At 28.8% G+C, this 16,928-nt stretch overlaps 1 protein-coding gene across 5 annotated transcripts in view; it reads right to left on the bottom strand.

The window, feature by feature from the left end:
• LOC121118757 (protein turtle) overlaps window positions 1-16,928 on the bottom strand; it is a 24,488-nt gene extending 7,560 nt beyond the window's left edge. The window contains exons 1-2 of one of the 5 annotated variants that reach the window (XM_040713342.2): window positions 16,736-16,928; window positions 5,789-5,911 (exon numbers count right to left, since the gene is read on the bottom strand). In XM_040713342.2, coding sequence (XP_040569276.1) covers window positions 5,789-5,911; window positions 16,736-16,790 — 178 coding nt within the window. In that variant the 5' untranslated portion in view covers window positions 16,791-16,928. The remainder of the gene's footprint in view (window positions 1-5,788; window positions 5,912-16,735) is intronic. The other 4 variants (XM_040713345.2, XM_040713343.2, XM_040713346.2 and 1 more) reach the window with 4 other exon arrangements.

Genomic DNA, 16,928 nt, shown 5'->3' with positions numbered 1-16,928 from the left:
TAATTTGAAAAACAAGGAATTGGTGGCAAGTTTTTCTTGCTTTAATTACTTTTTTAAAAAAGGGTAACAACTCTCACTTTCGACCTGTAGGACACAGAGGCGTAATTGAAAGTCCATGATTGGCAAGATTAACCAAGAGCTATTTTTTTTATCGAGGTGAAAGTTGTTTTTTCCCCCTAAGTAAATTTTGAATAATTTTTTGTTTTAACACAAAATTTGACGCAAAAATTTGGATTACATATTTTGAAAATGTTTTTCAAATTTTGCAAAAAAAAAAACTTAAAATTTCGACAAAATAGTTATTTAGAATCTTTTCCCCCATTTTTAATAATATTTTTAGAAGATAATTACAATATTTGACCATTTTGCAAAAAACATGTCTTTTACATAAAATATTAGAAAGTATTTCGATAAGGGGAGAGTGCACTCTCGTGATTAATTATATTCCATACTTTAGAACCAAATCATCAACTTGTCAATTAATAAGGGAGTAACCACATTTCTTTTATCTCAATCCACTTTTTATGGACTGAACAATCCCAATGCATATTTCTTATTTCGTAACTCCGCCTTCCAAGTGCAATTATATATTATCAAATTGCATTCATTTAATCTGTTTATGCTTCAATTGAGGTCTCAAGGAATTACGATTATTAAATGTACACAGTAGATTTAATGTAACATACATACATTATAATGTAAACTGTATTTGTGTTTTTAAATGTACATATAATTAGAAGCAAATGTTGATTGTGTGTTTTTATTTATTTGCCTTTTAAAGAAATGATTCCCTTGACACAAGACTGTTTTAGTTACTTTTGCTATCCCTATCTATGTAGATGCTTCATAAACATCTGCCCCATTAAACTTTTAGGTTATAATGAAGCTTCTTCTGTTTATTTTAAGCTCATTAAAAAAGTATAAATAGAATGATATAAAAAATGTGGATAGACCCATAGCTGGTTTCATGTCCAAGAGGAGAATGAATCCCTAAATCCCTAATGGATATAATCCATCGCATGATGATTGAAAGATGTTTTGAAATATTATGTAAAAAGGAAAATAGATTTTATATATTTTTCTTAAAAAGAATAAAACCATTTTTCAGGTTTGATGGTTTTATTTCTTCTCTTCTTATTTCTTTTGTCCCAGGAGAGCTCCCTATGTATAGGATAAGTATATACTTTCATCTATGATCTTTTTAGATAGATACACACAAACCTCTACGAATAATGAAAAACTAAAAGTTGTAAGAATGAAAATTCTTATAATTTATTTATACATGATATACAGTATACATAGACCTAAATAAAACAAATCCCAATGAGAGAGACATGAGGACATACCATTTCTTGAGTAATCATTAAACTCATTTTTCAATACATATGCAAAGAAGAAAGTTTATAAATGATATTATGATACTTTTCTCTTTAATTTAATTATTTGTGGAATTCCTCATCATGCAATGATCTTTTTTCAAATTAGATTATACGTAAATGGGACGAGGAGGCCTCAAGCCTAAGGGTTTTTTTCAACTCCACCCAACTCAACTCCAAAAGGATATGTACATGTAGAACCTATGGTCATATTTTTTATAAACATATTAGTGTTAAGTCTCGGTCCAAGACAGAGTTTTTGTTTCGGTTCGGTTAAAGTGATTCTTTCAAGAAGGTGATCTAAGACTGTAGACCGAAATTTCATCGTTCTTAAATCATTGATTGATTTTTTTGGTCTCAATTTTGGGCCAATTTTCTCCCCGTTCAGGCTGATTTATGAGTTGTACAAATATTATGATTCATACAACACCTTTAACTTCATTTGACGCTATTGTTCACATCTTCACAATTTTGAAACACAGATGACGTCATCAACAATTCATGATATGGAATAGGTCTAAGACCGAATTTTAAATGAGACCGATACAGATGGATTTTTTTGTGGGATCCATCTAAGCCAAACTTCTTTGAAGGACTGAATTATTTCGGACCACTAAAAATCATAACGTTATGAGACCGTTCAGGGATTTTCAGACCGAAACCCAACACTAGTATATATCTACATCTTAATACCTCATTTATTTATTTAACAGAATGGGAATATTTCCACTGAAAATTGAGTCATTAGTATTCAATGAGGAATCTTATAAATGTGAATATTGTATGTAAATAATCGCACTTATATCTCCTGGTTGATGTACATATACTCACATAACATAGGTACGTAATATATTTTTACTGACTGGATTTTACAAATTATCATTGATGATAATAATATTTGAATCCCGATGTGTATTATACCTACCATTTAAAATATATTTACATACATTTACACAACCAGAATTGCTTTTCTCAGCCAAAATATCTGTATATGTACAAAATATGAGTATATATTGTGATTTTTAAGGAAAAGATTATGTGCATGTATAATTAAGTTAGGTAAAGAAGTAATATGTATTTATGGAGAGATAACTTCATGCAGGGTACGGATGTATTGTACATAATATACGCAAGATCATTGTTTGCATTTCTTAATTTTATTTTAACACATAACTCTATGTATTTTTGTAATAGCAATATTCCTGAGATTCATTTCCCATCAGTACTAAAATGTAAATGTCATACATACCTTTATCTGAATTCCAATACAATATTTCCTGAGATATATTACACAGGGGAACAATTAGGGGGGGGGGAAGTGGAGGGATTTTGTACAAAATGAATTCAAACCAACAACAACAACAAAAAAAAGGAATTTATCTTTGAGCACAGAATCCAAAACTGATCTCCGTTTTTCTCTCAGTCATCTGAATTCTAAAATATCTGGAATTATAGTAATTCGGGACTATTATTGTTCAGAGTCATTTTTACCCTTAAAATAATGCCCGAATTAAAAGTAGGATTGATAAAACTTATGTAAAAGTGTTTTTATGATTAAAAGGAGTTTTTATTGATTCTCTATCTTTCTCTGAACAAGTTATATTTTCATTTTTAGGGTCAAAAGGGGTTTTAGACCTTTATAACTTATTCATAATATATAGAGATGAGGAATATCATAGATTGGATTAAAGAAAAATATTCAATGTATAATTTAAAAAAATATGCATTTCCAAGGATTTTTGTTCCATTTCGTATTTCTTAAGTGATCCAATTTTTTATGGAGTGTATTAGCAAATAGTCAACAAGTTAGAAGTATCTTTCTTCGATTACCTCCATCCTCCTTTTACGGGGCATGACGTCATCAAATTGACATTGAAATGGGGAAATATTGACTATTTGCTAGTACACCCCATAAAAAACGGGATCACTTAAAAAATACCAAATGTAACAAAAATCCTTGGAAATACATATTTTTTATATATCTCTTTTTTTCTTTCATTGAGCTATGATATTCCTTATGACTATGTATCATGAAAAAGTTATAAGGGTCTAAAGAAGAGTGTCGTTTGTCATCATTTTTCAGCCTAGAAAAGGAAAATATATCTAGTTCAGAATAAGATAGAGAATCAATAAAAACACTTTTTAATCATAAAAACCCTTTTACATAAGTTTTATTAATCCTACTTTTAATTTAAGGATTATTTCAAGGGTAAAAAGGACTCTGAACAATTACTAGTCCCGAATTACTATAATTTCAGATATTTTAGAACTCAGAGGACTGAGAGAAAAACGGAGATCAGTTTTGGACTCTATGTTCAAAGATAAATTCCTTTTTTGGCTTGAATTCATTTGTACAAAATGAGTGCTCCCCTGTGTTATGCATATAAGCATTGGCGTTGGGAAACCCTTTTTTATGGTGGGCGGGATGTTCCAACTTTGCCTGAATATTTGTATGCCTAGCTTTTTTTAAAACATATTTATAACGTTTCTAAAGGAAAAAGATCTCTGGGATGACTTTTTTCCCTCCGGCTCTTTCAACATAATTTAGAAAAATATTTCTCGAATTACATTTCTTTTAGCAAATAATATATTTCAAAAAAGTTCCTTCTTTTCTATTTTTATAAAATATCTTTTATATGTTTTTCTATTTAGAGTTGTAAATTAGAAGCATTTTCGATATGAAAAAAAAGAAGGCGAAAATTAACATAGTAACCCGGACATTTCTAAGAATATTTGTGAAGATAAAAGCTCTAAAGCAGACGTTATGTATAAATATGTTCGGAATGTTTTAAGCAAGCATGTGGTGCACTAGTGGAGAACCCCCTACTTTCCATCCCATCCATCAGATATGATAATTGGTTATTTATAAAATGATGTATTTGAATTAAATCACTGATCAAATGCATTATGTAGCTCTAATATTATTTGATTTACATTGCCTCATGGAGAGAAGTTAAATATGTTTGTTGGGTTAGTTGGGGGATCTCTCCCCCCTCCCCTCTCTTTCTTTCTCATTTTCAAATAAATTAGTCTAATTTTTCATTGGAAGGTCGATTGTATGTACGAGTATGTTTAATATCCCTACCTTATAAGGCAATGATGATCAGCTTATAGCACCTATTAAGAATTCAAAAATTTATTTATTTAAAGATTGTAACTCTACAGGAAGGTTGAGTTATAACTCATAACATATGTAAGTGTCTCATACTGTTTAGAGGAATATTTTCTAATACCAAAAAATTAATTAGAGTTTTATGAGAATTTTTTCAAGTTTTGATGGGAAAAATTATATACATAATGATACCTATATAAGCATCAAGTTATAAGCTATAAAATAAACTTTTAATATACAATATACATATTTTGAAGAAAGGAAACTAACTAAGTAACTAAAGAAGAAGAAAAAAATAACTGCATAAAATTAAACTTATTCCATGCATAAAAAAACTAATTTCCAGAGACGTCCGCAGGGGGTGTGCTGTAAGGGCCTCCCCCAATTTAACGGTAACCCAATTGGAATAGCCCTCCCCCAATTTAAATAATTTTTGCTTTTTACCAGAATTTTTTTCGTCATTCGGAGAAATTATGTAGAAAAGGCAAAAATATTTACAATCCAAACTTTTTTTCGTAAATTGCTTCGGATTTTGGATTTTTTTTTCCAAAAAATTAATTTTTTGTGAATAAGTATAGAGTTTTGAAAATTTTTGTGAATAAGTATTGATTTTTAAATTTTTTTTTCGAAAAAAATTTAATATTATAATTTTTTGTACAGAAAATTAAATTTTCTGTAAACAAATGTAGATTTTTAATTTTTATTGCATAAAGGTTAATATTTGAATTTTTTTCCGAAGAATTTAATATTTGAAATTTGTGTTCAAAAGAACGGCTATGAATTTTTGAAATTTTTCACGAAAAAAATTAATTTTTAAAAATTTAGGTACCAAAAAATTTAACTTTCTGTGAATAGCTATAGATTTTGAAATTTTTTCCAAAAGAATAGCTATGGGGTTTTGAAATATTTTTTGAAAACATTTATTTTTTGAAAATTTTGGTTCCAAAAAATTAAATTTTCTATGAATAACTATAGATTTTGGATTTTTTAATATTTGAAATTATATTTCTGAAATATTTTTTTGGAAAAAATTTAATTTCTTCTGAATAGCTGTAGAGTTTTGAAATTTTTTTCCAAAAAATTTAATATTTGAAATTTAAATGTTGATTTTCTTTTCCAAAAAAAAATAATTTTCAGTGAAAAGCTATGGATTTTTGAATTTTTTTTCAAAAAAAATTAATATTTGATCTTTTTTTTCATAAGAACTCCAAAAAACAAAGCTCCCCCAAAAAAAAATAAATAAATATATATATACATATATAACCCTGCAGACGCTCCTGTTTTCACACATGGAACGTACATGAGTATCGAGGGTCCAAGTTGAGAAATGATGCTGTACCTTGTCCCACGCAGAGTTCATCAAAGACCTCCTTTCCTCGATGACGATGATGTCTTTTCTCTCCGTAAACCCCAGAAAGTCCTACTAAGGAAAATTAAATGTGAATTGAATGATGAAATAGTTTGTTCTATAATTTCTCAAGCTCCTTGAATCCCTTGTACTTTGCGAGAGATTACAGAAATAATACATGGTTAAACATATTTTAAAAAAACCAAAACAATTTATGTAATAGACTTATGAATAATTATTGATCACATCAACCTAAAATATGAATGACTCATTTAATAATACCCTAATACTGATAATTGAACGAAAAAGTGATAATATTTTACTAATTAACTAATATTTGGGATAAATATATATTTAAATACATTTTTGTGGTTCAGTCCTAATGTCCTAGCTATACTTTAATTGTCTTCACTCATAGCTAGGATTGAAGAATATAAGAACCAAGAAAATAATTAATGATAGCTTGAACGTATTATGATACATTCTAGTCACACATCTCCAACATGTATCTTGTCTCTTATGAATTATGATGTAACTTCAGCGACTCAATTGACGTAGTTAGTTGTAACTAACGTCCTTTATGCTGTTGCATTTTCTACAAAAGACCGATAAGGATCGGTCCTAGGACCGACAAATTTTGTTAGGACCTGACTGATGGGAATATAGTCTTTTTAATTATTTAGACTGATCCAACACTACTCTGCAGTGATGAATAGGTTAGGAATAACTAGTATTGTGTCAGTCTTTATTTAGGACTGAAGACTACAGTCCCCTCCAGTTCAGTCTTGATCTCGTCCCTTTCAGTCCTGCATATCAGTCCATAAAAACTTATAAAGTTCGGTTCTTGATGACGTCACTCAACTTCATATATTCTCTTTTCTAATCAGTTCTAGAACTGACAGTCTGAAGATCGAGAGTTATAAAGACCGGTTCCAAGATCAGTTTTAAGACTGGATTGAACTACTTCGATTTAATAAGGTCTGAAATAAGACTAGGAATATATTGGATGTCTCAACATAAAAGTAGGCTCGGATAAAAAAACAGAAATTGAGAAAACATTGTTGTTCTTTTTCTAGATATTTAACTTCATTAGAAAATATCATATGATTTTTTACAGACCATTATGCCCTTTTATATCAGGAAAATAAATTTGCGGTAAAGGGTTATTTTAGGCAAGGTTTTGAGCCTTTTCATGATGCTCCTCATTTTTAATTTAAGGACAAGGAAGTTGCCTATTTTTTTAAAATTTAAAGTCAATTGTTTTATGTGTTTAAGATTGTATATTGAATTTTGATCACACTTAATAAAGCAGTTCAAACCTCGGTTTCCACCCAAAAAAAATTAATATAATTTAAAGAGCAGAACTTGATCGATTACTTTAGCTTACTTATCGATTTTCACAAAAACAACTTCAGTCTGAATTTAAATTGACACATCAGATATATTGTGGGTTATTATATATATTATCAACCCAAGTGCCATAATTAAGATTCAATTAAAAATTAATATTATTTAGTTAGTTTATAGATATGCCGGGAAAAGCTTATTCCTTAAAGCTATTAGTTAGAGCGTTACTACAATATAATTAACCCAACATTTTCAAAGAAAAACTTTTACATGGAAAAACAAAGGAACTGAAGCACATAGGTACATATGTAGATATAAGTTGACACACTTAATTGCCTATATACAAGGTGAATACATATGTATTGTATAGTGTACTTTATTTCAAGTTTACATAGTATATTTTTCATTAGTTTCTTACTCCTTGCTGTTTTTTTTTTACACTTTTCAAATACGTAATGAGGAACAAATAGCATCAATTAAGGACATGTTCTTTAATACATTCGTCAATACTTTCAAACGAACTTTGAACATAGTAAAGAAAAGGTTGTATTCAATATGAGAGGAGGGGAGATAATTAAAAATCAAAATCAACCATCTAAACTATATTTGATATTCTCGAGTATCTCAACTCATTCCTGAAATTTGAAGACAGAGTTTATAATTGATCAATCTGTATGAAATATTGGTAATCATGTATGTTGTAAAAAAATGGACATTTGTCCTTTTCTTAGTTTGAGTTCAATATTGCTTTTGTGGTAACTCACCACATAAATACAGGGTGAGACCTCAAAAGAAAATCGTAAAAGCCGTTTCCAATTCTACATATTTTTATCTTGTCCCATTTTTATGGCAAACTTTTGCATCAAAAGTTGGTAATTCAACAATTTTCTACACTTTTTATTCAATTAATCCCCCTCCATTTTGAATGATGGCTTCAATACGGGGACGAATGGAAACATAGCTCGCCTTAATGAAGTCGGAGGACAAGTTATTCCGCACCTCCATAATTACAGCCTTCAGGGGATTGACATTCAAATGAGAAGTCATGTTTGTCTTTCCCTCCAAGATAGCAAAACAGCAAAGTCCAGGGGCTCATGTCAGGTGAGGATGAAGGCCAAAAGGTAGCTATGCATCTTGTTGCCGTCGGACGTCACGACGCCGAGGACTATGAGCTGAGCTGGATGTTTGGTCTTGTAGGTTTCCTCTACCTGATTTCTTGATTCAGCCAAGAAGCGAGCATTTCTCCTATCCAGAAAAGCGTCCACTGGGAAGATATTCTTGTCTGTGATCGACTCGTCCGCAGAGAAAATCGCACACCCTCTTCCGTTTTGCTCGGATATTTTTGATCGCACAAAACCAAATAGAAATCAAATTGTAGCTTTTTGACATTTCTTTCGAATGGTGCCAAGTAGCAAATTATCAAACTTTTAGAACTGAGGCTAAACAGCCTCGAAGAAGATTCTAATTTTTGAGTCATCACTCTGTATATTAAGGTAACTAATGTTACAACTATCACCCCTTTTTATCTAATTTCTATCTAGAAAAAATGTTTATGTATGTATCACAATCAGCTAGATATACTAACAAAATCAGCTAAAAAACCCAGTTAATTTCAACAAAAAACAGCTGAATAATCGGCTATTTTTTTAATTTTATTAGTCTATTATCATATCTTATATGAAGTAGTGTTTTTCAGGATACATTTTATTCCTTAACTTGGTTTTTATTAAATTCATTTGGCTGAATATTTTTTACAATTGAGGGTAGATACCCTTGAAGGGGATTCTAATTTAGGAGTCCTTACCATGTAGATATGATCATTAGTCTCGAGACTCGGTCCTAGACCAAATTATTTTTCGGTTAAGTCCTTAGTAATTTTTTTTTGATCAAAATTCAAACCGTGTAGCTTTGGCAATCGGCCAAAGCACGACATTTTTTCGGTTCGATCTTAATTGTTTCTTTCTAAACCGATTAGGATCGATATTTCGTTCCATAACGCGATTTCAGGCGATAAACCGAAATATTGTCGTTTTTAAAATCGTGAACTGATTTTTTCAACCTCAATATAAACACCAAATCCTTATTTATGAATTTTTGGAAATATAATTTATGAAATACATTTAACTTTATAAGACATTTATTATGCCATTGTTTTCAATTTTGAAACACAAGTGACGTAAACAACAATTCATGTTATAGAATCGGTCGAGACCGAACTTATGTATATGAGTCCATCCTGAATTTTTATTTAATGAGGATCTATATTGATTTTTTCTTTCGGCCCTTATTTGATTCTTTAAAGGACTTATTATTTTGGTCCACTAAAATTAATAAATATCTCAAGGCTGAACCCCAATAATGATCAAGATCGATTTATTTATTTATTTTGTAGACCTGTCCAAATAGAAGTTGGGCCAAATTAGTACAAATTATAAATGTCTCAGATCGGTTTTGGATACGTAGACCAAACCCCAACACTAACACATACTTGTACAATCCCTTTATTGAGAAACCTCAAGGTATGAACTTATGCCTGTAAATAAATTTTAAATCGAATATAAATCTGTTAAATAGTTTGTACATTTATTTGATTAATATATTTACATTATTATATGTATACAACAAATGCCCTCTTACATAGAAATACAAAGGAGATATTATTAATTATTATAATCTTTATCGTAGGCTTGACTACTTCAGCTTTCTTCTTTATTAAGCATCAATGAATAATGATTCATGATGTAATCATTATTGGATCTTAAATGAGATTTTAATAGAATGAAAGGTGGTCAAAAATTCAAAGGGGAAAATATAAAAAATAACTGAGTTGAGACTGTACAATATGTGTTGGCCCATCAATATAAAAGCAAGCTACCATGGGTTTTCTCAAAATTGAGTGTGTATTACATCTGATAGATTATCGTCTATTTCCATTTACAAATGATTCCTTTTGGAGGGGCTGTAAATTGTACTAAAAGTACTCAAAATTCATCGCCACAATAAAAAATTATGATCAATTGATATATTTTATTTGAAGGCCATATCAGGGCCAAATTAAGCCTCATAAATCAAATAAAGTTTTTAAGCTATGGTTACAATTCTTGGTTATCTTAACTCATCCCACAAATTTGAATATAAAGTATGTAACTGACTAAAATATCAGTTTGTAAGTAAAATAATTAGAATTTTCTCAAATTAATTGATTTTTGTTCAAGATTGATTTTATGTTGAAATTAAATTGATTTAAAATAATCGAGAAATTAATGTTTTAATGCAGTGATTTACTTTTATTCCATCAATAATCTACTAATAGAAAAATAACCTCTAGTTGGTCAAATGTTTGTTCCATGTATAAATTATTTCTTGACATAGGTAAGTTAAATGAAGTTGAAACGCAATTTCTGTGCGGAAATTCCAAAGATGTCTACTTACATAAATCTGACTTTTTCATATTTATGTATACAGAATAAATATACTATATATATCTACCCACAAAATGAATTGGAAAGAAAAAAAAATACACACAGAACCTTTGAGAAAATAATATTTTACTTATATTTATTTATTCACATTCATTTCATTGGAATCGATGATTCTTTTATACAAAAGTCTCACAGTTTTAGTTGACATAGTTAGGTAGATATTTGAAAGATTTTTTCATTATGTAATCATCAACTTAAAGGAAAAGAAAATAGTAAAAAAATACTCTTCGAATATTTTCTAACTTAGCCCTCATAATCACGTCGTTACTATATAGAGTTGGGGGGTTGCCCAGGAAATTAGGTCCAACATTGGTATGGACCTATCTGGTAGAAAATTTAGTTTCAATCCGGTATCACATCATTACAATTTTATAGAAAATAAATTTGAGGAAAAAAACTGATTTTAGAAAAGAGATTTTACTTTATGTACAAGCTGATCTGAACCGAAATATCAGTCAAGAAAAAATCACTTAAGAACAAAGAAAAAAAAATCGGTCTCGGAGCGATTCCTAAAACTAGACTTTACCTGTATTGTATATAGTATTTTTTATCTAAAAGCGAACAAAAAATGGCCACAAAAAAGTTGGTGGCCATAAGCCAAATTTTCCCAAACATGGAATTATTTTTCAATAATTGTTTACAGCTAAATTACAAGAGCTAATTCGAATTCATTTAATCAATCTTTAGAACACTGGAGGACAAAAAAGTGTCATTACGACTACTAGCTTGTACAAATATTGATCACGTAGTCTTCTTTTCAACAATTGGATTTAATATTTAAAAAAATTTTTCCAAAAATTTTAATTTCAAAAGTTCACATTTGTTCACAGAAAATTATATTTTTTGGAATTATAATTCAAATATTAAATTTTTTTGTTCTACTATATTATTTTTTAATCAAAATCCAAAACTCTTTATAATTTTTTTTTTTTTTTTTTTTTTTGGGGGGGGGGTAGGGTACTAAAGTATTTTCTGCCCACCCCCTGCGAACGTCCCTAAATCCATGCATATACTTATCTCTAGAAGAATGATTTATTTCGCTAATAGGTACATACATAAACTAAAATCGATTTTTTAAGCGTTTTCTTTCAGATATTTATGTACAATCTATGTGCATAAAATTAATATACATTTATAGATTGTTGTAATTGGTAATTTCACACTCATTGTCAGATCCATAAAAATTAGGTAGAAGGGGATGGAAAATAAAAAATTGGAAAAAATCTTCATATTTGTATAAGAAGAATGAGTATTAAGAGTAGCCAACGTTGTTTTATTTTTATTTTACTTTGTGCTTCCTTGCCTCTTTACACAAACACTTTTTTTATCGCCTCGATAAATGGCATACTTGAAGTAAATTTATTAAAGTAATTTATCTGACGAAAAATATATTTGTATAAATAAAAATATGTATGTATTTTTACATTCTTATAAAGTGGAGAGGAAAATGTTGGTATTAGAGTTGGGTTTCTTTAGATTTTCAATAGATGTGATGTGTCAACACCCAGGGGCGTCACCAGGATTATATTTTTGACCGAGCTTGGTTTTTGGACGTTTTGAAAAAAATCCAAAAATTATTATTTTTTTAAAATTTCATTCATAAATTCACAAAAAATTACATTTTTTGAGAATTTTTTTTCTAAAACCCATATTTATTAACAAAAAATTTAAAATCAAATATTATTGTTTCTGAAAAAAATTCAAAAATCCACACCTACACACAAAAAATTTCAAAAACTAAATTTCAAATGTTAATTTTTTTCAAAAAAAAATTCAATAATCCACAGCTTTTCACAAAAAATTAAATATATGGAAAAAAAAATTCAAAAATTCAAAGCTATTCACAAAAAAATTTCCAATATTATTTTTTTTGCTCTAAATATAAACGAACCATTATTTAATTTACTTATTTGGGTCAATAAGATACTTTATTATTTGAGATATCTAGGAATATGTGCTATCGTCTGGAGTATTCATTTGATATATGAGGCTTTGTTTAGTTCCAATATGGTCTTTTAAATAATTAATCGATAATTTTTATGATTTTTAAGTTGTGTTTGCAGCGCCTCCGAATGATTTATCAAAGTAATTTATTACTAGAAACGAGAGATAATTACATTCAAAATACAAATATAATCAACCACCTTTTGAGAAAAATAATACCCGCTTGTTTTTATGTTGTCGAGTCACATATGTATATAGACTTTGACATTACAACCAATTACCGATTACAAACTAAAAGAGAAGAAAAAGCATGTAGAAAAAAAAATTTTTTTTTGAAAAGACCAACAACATTTTGTCTTTTCTGTCAAAGAAATATCAAAAGTTTATGAAGGTAAAAAAGATATGAAGAATTTATCTTTTTCTTCCTTTTTTTGATGGGCCACACGATCACACACAGCCTTGTTAATATACGATCCATCATCTCACATTTTTTTTTTCTTCCAGAAACGATAATTTAGGATTTTATACCTACATATAATTAACCTATTGAACTCATAATTGACTCATCAAAGCAACTACAACCCAAACAAACATTTAATTCAATCACAATGGATTTATGTATGTTATGTACAAGTTGCAACTTGTATTAGCAGATTGTAGTAATAGTTTAATTATTTAATTACCAACTATTAATTGATTTCATTTTGATCTATTAGAATTACTTGGTTATTATGTAATCATAAATAGTATCATTGTGGGCATTTGAACTAGTCAGAGGACGATTAATCGGAAACCGAAATCGGAGAATCGGGTTTTTTCTGGAATTGAGATGGGCATTGGGAAAATAATGTTTAATTTGTGATTCCGATTCTTATTTATTACTATTAATTAACTATTTATTAATTTTCTAAATTATAAAAATAATTACCCCCCCTCCTATATTTGAATTTTTTATTAAAAAAAAATAATATTTGAAATTTTATTTAATTTTTGAAATTTTTTTTTCCAAAAAAATTAATTTTCTGTGAAGTACTATGTATTTTTTAAATTTTTTACAAAATGTTTTTCTTTTTGCAAGTAGCTGGGAATTTTTAATTTTCTTTTGAAAAAATTTAACATTTGAAATTTTTTTGTAACCAGCTGTGGATTTTGGAAATATATCTCCCAAAAAATTAAATTTTTGTAAAATATTGTCAATTGTGTAATTCTTTTACAAAAAATTAATTTTTTTGTGAATACTTGTGAGCTTTGAAAAATTTTTGGATATCAAATTTTAAAACAATATAAATTTTCGAGTTTTTTTCAAAACAATTTTTTTTTAAATCGTCCCATCACTAGTTTGAACTTTATAATGTGCCACAGAATACTTTTCCATTATTGATCTTCAATAAAAAAGTCACAAATTGCATTAAGGAAGGGGTTCTCAACCAGGGCTCTGCAGTGAACCACCGAAGGCTCTACGATATCATCAAAAATATATTTTATCAAAAAAGTCATCAAAAAGTTTTTTACTGATAAAAGGGTAATTAAAATAAAGTTGTAAGCCCAAATATTTGGGCAACTAAGTTACTTCCCCCTTCCCTCTTTTTGAAATTTTTCTCAGAAAAATTTAACATTTGAAATTTTTTTTACAAAATTTTTTTAATTTAATTATATATGAATAACTCTGAATTTTTGAACTTTTTTTTACCAAAAATTGTAATTTTTGCTTGTTTGTTTTTTTCAAAAAAAATCCTGCGGACGCCCCTGATTGTATCTTAGTCTTTCAAGTTAATCATTCTTTCCATCATTAGAATCCCTCTTATTCAATGCATTTTCCCCGATTGTCTATGTCTTTTTTATATAATATTTGTTCTTCTTTGTCTTCTTCCTTGCAGAGAGAGCCCCCCTCCCCCCCAAAAAAAAAAAAAAATCAAAATCAAAATTCAATAGAGATGCATCAAATAGATGTGAGGTAGTAGTTAAGTTCTACATGAAAGAACAAAAAAAGTCATCAAAAAGGACTTGTTTAAATCTAAGGATTTTTGATATGTAAAAAAATACAAAAGCTGATAATGAACATGGTAACCCTGACATTTTGAATAATGTTTAAGAGGATAACAGCTTAGCTACCATTACTTTTTATTAAATTGGTTGCAATTAGTGATGTGCCGTGAGCTGAATTTTACTACATGAGTATTTTCGAGTTTCTAAAAAAACACTCGAGGAATTACAAGCTTTACTCTGCTTGAAAACGCTTTACTTGCCTAAATACTCGATACAAGTGCTCAGACACTTGTACGTGTCCTAAAGACCTCGTCAGTCAAAAAAATCATATTTTTTAATGAATTATTGAAACTTGTCATTTAAAAATTTGTGTAGTTCTCTAAAGGACTCTCTATTTGTAATTGAATATATTATATATGTATATATATAACAGGATCTTATAATAACAATAATACTAGAATACCAGGAGGACGATAACACATTTAACATAAGGTACAAAAGACAACCCTAAAGCATTTTTGTAATTTATGTTCCACAGATTAATCTAAAAATTAGTTTAGATTATTTTAATCCTGGTCATAAGCTTAATTCAATAAGTTTATATAGTCAATAAATCAAAATTTACTATAGTCTGGTTATAATTTGTAACAAATATGTTTTTAGTGATACTGACGCCTATTAATATGAATGCATATTAATGATAACATATAGAAAAATAAAACTTTTTTGACGGCTAAGTAATTCCAAGCACTCCCGCTAGTCTTAAAAAAATCAAACAAAGATTATTTTTAAAACAAACTGAGATTATGAGTACACATTGTTGAAAAGGTGACACATTTCAACCTGTGGCAAAACTTAATTTCGAAATTTGGCAAAGAAGAAAGGTGAGCCTAGGAAAATTTACATGTTATAATGGGGTCGAAAAAGAAAAAAAAAGAATCCCAAGTTTTGACGAGTTAAGGAATCGGGTAAGAAAAAAAGTCCAAACCCACTATTAAAGAAACTAAAAAGGAAAAAGGAGACAAGATGGTTGAAATAAAAACAATGTATATGAATTATGTTCCGGATTCACGTAACATCAATAAAAAAATATAGAATATAAATACTCTTTGTAGATGATTAGGGTTATGTATTTTTGTTTTAAAATAACTTTTATAATTTTTTTGAGCCTAATTATGAATCAAATACTATAAACTAGGGTTTTAATTAATGGTTTATGTTTCTAGTTAAATCTAAAGGAAAATTTATAACCTCGTCCGAAGCGTTGACTTCTACTAATTTACATTAGATGAATATTAGTCGAAAGACGTAAAAACAATGAACTCTGCAAGAGATGTTCATAGGGCATATACAAAATGTTAGACGAATCAGAATTAGAGATAAGAAAAAACATTCTTGATTGATATACATAATTCCTCTTTCCCTTATAGTCTCTTTAACCAGTACTAAGTACACCTTATCTGCGATAAGGATCAATTCCATCTCCCTATATAATTAATAAAATGGTGGACCACACAGAATTATTCATAATTTAATTACGATCAAAGATGTTTCAAAGCGTTCACTTTAAATATAAGTATTTATGATTCATATGCCTAAGGGACTTCCCTCCAAAAAAAATTATCTTATGTTGAAATGTTGTGTTTTTTTTTTAATGCAGATTATTTTAGTTTCACTCCTCTTTACCTATGCAGGGCTGTTACTATGTTTTTTTTAGGAGGAGGGGGTGGACTGGGCTTTTATTTATACATTGCAAATTTTAGAAAAGTGAGATAATACAAAAAAATTCAAAAGAAAGTCAATATTTTATATACTATAAATGGTTCATTTCAAATTTGTGACAACAAATATCCAAAAATTGACACGAAAAATGTTTTCTTTTCAATAAATTTGACAGCAAGACTTTGAGGATGTAGCATAATGTATTCAAGGGTCTGGTCCTATTTTCCATCACATAAAAAAACAGAAAAACCCCAAAAAACTGCATTTGAATTGACGTTTTTTTCTTAATTAATGATTTTTATCTTCATTATTTCATGAGTAATAAAGATGCCTTTTGATATGGATCTCCCCCCTCTCTCTCTCTTTCTTGTAGCCATTTTAAAATCCCTTTTATAAAAAAATTTAGAAAAAATCTTACCCATTAATAAAAATAAATAATTCTTCATTTGGAATAAGTACGCCGCCCACATCATATGTATATTATTTGACTTGTTTAGCCTCTTTGTATATATCAATGATACTAATGATTACTCTCCAATGTTGCTCAGCACTTGACTCAATGTCGGATAATCTTTGACTGCTTTGATGATGGCTGAAGCTCAACTACTACT

The sequence above is a fragment of the Lepeophtheirus salmonis genome, chromosome 5 (assembly GCF_016086655.4).
Source record: "Lepeophtheirus salmonis chromosome 5, UVic_Lsal_1.4, whole genome shotgun sequence".
NCBI lineage: Eukaryota > Metazoa > Arthropoda > Copepoda > Siphonostomatoida > Caligidae > Lepeophtheirus > Lepeophtheirus salmonis.
This window is presented reverse-complemented; position numbering and strand designations above follow the sequence as displayed.